Source organism: Papaver somniferum, chromosome 9, assembly GCF_003573695.1.
Source record: "Papaver somniferum cultivar HN1 chromosome 9, ASM357369v1, whole genome shotgun sequence".
NCBI classification, from domain to species: Eukaryota; Viridiplantae; Streptophyta; class Magnoliopsida; order Ranunculales; family Papaveraceae; genus Papaver; species Papaver somniferum.
The window spans coordinates 192,216,662-192,220,784 of record NC_039366.1 but is presented as its reverse complement, the minus strand read 5'-3'; the positions used below and the strand labels follow the sequence as shown (position 1 = coordinate 192,220,784).

The 4,123-nt window shown below is 34.4% G+C and overlaps 1 protein-coding gene across 1 annotated transcript; it reads left to right on the top strand.

Annotated features, from left to right (window-relative positions):
* The first annotated feature begins 235 nt into the window (after nucleotides 1-235).
* On the top strand, nucleotides 236-2,066 carry LOC113310184 (CBL-interacting serine/threonine-protein kinase 6-like). Its single transcript, XM_026558773.1, has one exon. The coding sequence runs from the start codon at nucleotides 537-539 to the stop codon at nucleotides 1,857-1,859; it is 1,323 nt and encodes a 440-aa protein (XP_026414558.1). The 5' UTR covers nucleotides 236-536; the 3' UTR covers nucleotides 1,860-2,066.
* Nucleotides 2,067-4,123: the final 2,057 nt, after the last annotated feature.

Below are 4,123 nucleotides of genomic sequence, written 5' to 3'. Positions count from 1 at the left end.
ACAACGTTTCTGTTCTTCGGAAATAACCAACCAACCCAACAAACAACCCTTATTCCCTAGACCCACCACCATACAATAATTGAAACAATAAAAACAAAATGAAATGATTTGGAATCGTAAATAAATTAGTACAGTAATTAAAACCGAATTAATTAATCGATTTCTAAAACAAATAGGGGTATTTTAGTCTTTTGTGGGATACGATATTTTGTGTATAAAAATGGCATAGTTAGTGTCGGAGAAACAAAAGAAAAAGAGAAGAAAGAAGTTCTGCAAATCCTTCTGAAAAACATTTTTTTTCTCTTCTTTAAAATCTTTCTGGATACTTACCTTCTGGCTTGGGAATGCAGAAAGATGGTAGGTTCAACGTTGCAAAACAAAACTGATGTTGGCGGTGGAAAGAAATCAAAGAAAAACATTAACGGCGGCAGAACTTGTCACCGGAAACACGTTGCGGACAGCTAGTTTCTGATTCTTCTTCTTCAAATCATCATCCCATAAAAGGAAATTCGAGTTTCTGTTATTTTTTTTCTCAGATGGAGAAGGTTCAACCAATGGAATCAATGAGCAACAACAGCACTTCGTGTTCAAATGTTTTGAAAGGAAAGTACGAATTAGGCCGTCTAATCGGAACCGGAAGTTTTGCAAAAGTATATCATGCTAGAAATTTACAATCGGGTAAAAGCGTAGCCATGAAAGTTGTTGGTAAAGAGAAAGTGATTAAAGTTGGTATGATGGATCAGATCAAAAGAGAAATCTGTGTTATGAAAATGGTTAAACATCCAAATATAGTCGAGCTTGATGAAGTCATGGCAAGTAAATCGAAGATTTATTTCGCCATGGAATTTGTTCGTGGTGGTGAACTTTTCAATAAGATTGCCAAAGGAAGATTAAAAGAAGATGCAGCTAGATCTTATTTCCAGCAACTTATTTCTGCGATTGATTTCTGTCATAGCCGTGGTGTTTATCATAGAGATCTTAAACCTGAGAATCTATTACTAGATGATCAAGGTAATCTGAAAATCACTGATTTCGGTTTAAGTGCTTTTACTGAGCATCTGAAACAAGATGGTCTTTTGCATACAACTTGTGGTACTCCGGCGTATGTAGCACCAGAAGTTATTGGGAAAAAAGGTTACGATGGGGCTAAAGCTGATCTATGGTCATGTGGTGTTATTCTTTATGTATTGCTTGCAGGATTTCTTCCGTTTCAAGATGAGAATATCGTTGCAATGTACAAGAAGATTTACAGAGGTGATTTTAAATGTCCGCCATGGTTCTCACCTGAATCAAGAAAAATCATTACAAAGTTATTAGATCCGAATCCTAATACTCGAATCACCGTGTCGAAATTGATGGAAACTTCTTGGTTTAAGAAATACTTGCCGAGATCAACAATTGGTAATGAAGGAGAGAAGGCATTTGATATTGGGTTAGGATTTAAAGGTGAGAAACAACAAGAAACACTGAACGCTTTTCATATCATTTCTTTGTCTTCAGGGTTTGATTTGTCTCCATTATTCGAAGAGAAGAAGAAAGAAGAAAGGGAAGAAATTAGATTTGCTACCACCAAATCTGCAAGCAGTGTGATATCAAAATTAGAAGAAGTTGCAAAAAATGTGAAGTTCAATGTAAAGAAGAGTGAATCAAGTGTTAAACTACAGTGTCAAGAGAGTGGTAGGAAAGGTAAATTGGGGATTTCAGCTGATTTGTTTGCAGTGACTTCATCATTTTTAGTAGTGGAAGTGAAGAAAGAAGGGGGGGATACTTTGGAGTATAATCAGTTCTGTAGTAAAGAACTAAGACCAGCACTTAAAGATATTCTATGGACATCTCCAGCTCAGGCTACGATTGTTTGAAGATGATAACATGTCTGAAATTAAGGCCAGTCAATAAAGGCTAGAGCTTTTTCTGTTGTGTTCACAAGATTAGGGATGTAATTTGATCCTTGTTGTGTTTGTAACGGTGGTGTTTAGATCGGAATAAGATTTGATTTAGTCTTAATCGAGATTTCTGACTGAATTTGTAAATTATCACTTGTTCATCGTTGTTTTGTTCATCTGGTATTTGGTTTCAATCTTTTTCTAGATACTGCATTCAGCGTTAGAAGAATCGTCCTCAATAGAAAGTAAGGCAAATGAACTAAAGGTCAGGCAGGGCCGGCCATGCATCCTTAAGTTTCACCGGTTTTGTACAGCTGTATTTGGTCCGGGAACTTAGTTCTATAACACCTACAGTTTGGCCGGTTCCCATCAATTAACGGTGTTTGGTGCCCAAGGCGGCGGACCTACGGTGCTATCCTGGCGACCAGCGAGAATGTGAAGGTAGAATTAAATGATGGACTCAAATTTACATGGTAGTCGATTGAGATTTATCTAGACTTTCATAGATTTTTAATTTGAGTGAATTCCGGAGATTCTCTAAAAATATAGAGATTTATAGTGATTTTCTGGGAGTATGTCAGAAAGTTTTTGTGACTTGTACAGACAAAAAATTGATATTCATAAAGAGTCTCTGTAATTTGTAAAGACAAATTATACTATCTAATCAAAAATTCAAAACATCTACTGGTCATTTTATTATGCACATTATAATCTTAATAAAAGTACCATGAATGCATGGTAAAATATGTGTTCATTGTCAAAACAAATCACGTTGTTGTCTTATGCCTATTCTTTTATTTATTTTTATTTCACTCATCTCACATTCATTTTATTTTCTATGCAATCTCGTCGATGGTTTGCTCCGTAAATGGACCGTTACTTGGTTATCAGCTTAAAAAAATGGTCCTACTCTCTTAAAAATAAATATTCCCCAAATTTCCAAATCTCCATAAATATCACCTCTTGAAGAGAGATTTCTACCATGCCTATTTTTCTAAAAAAGTATCTCCAAATCTCAGAAAATAATAAGTCAATGACTTTCAATTCTTATTTGAATAACAAGATGTTGGAATGACTCTTATAAAATTTTAATCCAATAACAAGGAGTTTCAGAGAATTTAAATGAGTTTCAGAAAATCTTTAAAGATCATTTGAAATCTCGTTTAACGAACCCCTACTATCCAGATAACCATAACCCCAGACTAAGTTACAATTGGCAAACGCAATTTTAGTGGTCAAAACTAAAACTCATGGTTGGCGGAATTATTTGTCTACACCAAAAAACCAGTAATAAATGTGAGCGCCAACCGGCAATGATTTGGTTTTACTTTCAAGAAAGAGATGTGGAGGTGGAACTGGTTTGCTCATTGTGTAGACCAGTAGAAGACTACTTACTACAAAGAGACATCAACCACTAGATTCATTTTCGGTGGGGCCTTACAAAATGTCAAAACAAGCAAACAGTCTGGAAAATATCCTATCTGAGCCAAACCACCTTTGCTCTGATAAAGGTTCCATAAAATAAGTGGCCACTAGGTATCAAGTAATAACACCGTGAATCTTCCTACATCTGTAGTTCAATTCTAGTTTCCAACTAAGACGGACACTTATCTTGATTGATTTGTAATTCGATAAATTTTATATATTGGAAAGCTTTTTGAAAGAGCTACACAACGAGCGTAAATGTAACTATCAAAATTTTATTTCATAAAATTTTTTGTTTCCTAAATAATATTTTAAAATTTCTTCATATTTTGCAGTGTGCAGACAATATGCACACTAATTTTATGTGCAGGAAATATACACACTGATTTCTGTACATGACTTTTAAAATTTTCTTCATATTTTATAGTGTGTAAGTAATATGCGCACTGATTTTATGTACACGCAATATGCACACCGGTTATAATATTCCAGGGCCACCGAAATAATTTGCAAATTTTATTAAATAATCCTGGGGCCAAAAGAGCAAGACCCATAATTTCCAGGGTCAAAAGAATAAATTTCTCTTCTTTTTTTCCTAATTTTTTTCCACGGGTTTAAATAATTATTATTTATGGGTAAAATTTATTTGGAGAGAAAAAAATGGAGATATATTAGGAAATAAGTAGAAGTAAAAGAAAACCAAGAGTAAAAATAAAAACCTCAAATGAATACTCAGTATCCGTTGAAAATCACACGGAAACTAAGTTTCCATAAAGTAGGTTTTTACACGGTAACTAAGTTTCCATGTCATTTCA

Bases quoted from the DNA above. Each gene is read 5' to 3' on its own strand.
- LOC113310184 (XM_026558773.1), top strand. From the start codon at position 537: ATGGAGAAGGTTCAACCAATGGAATCAATGAGCAACAACAGCACTTCG.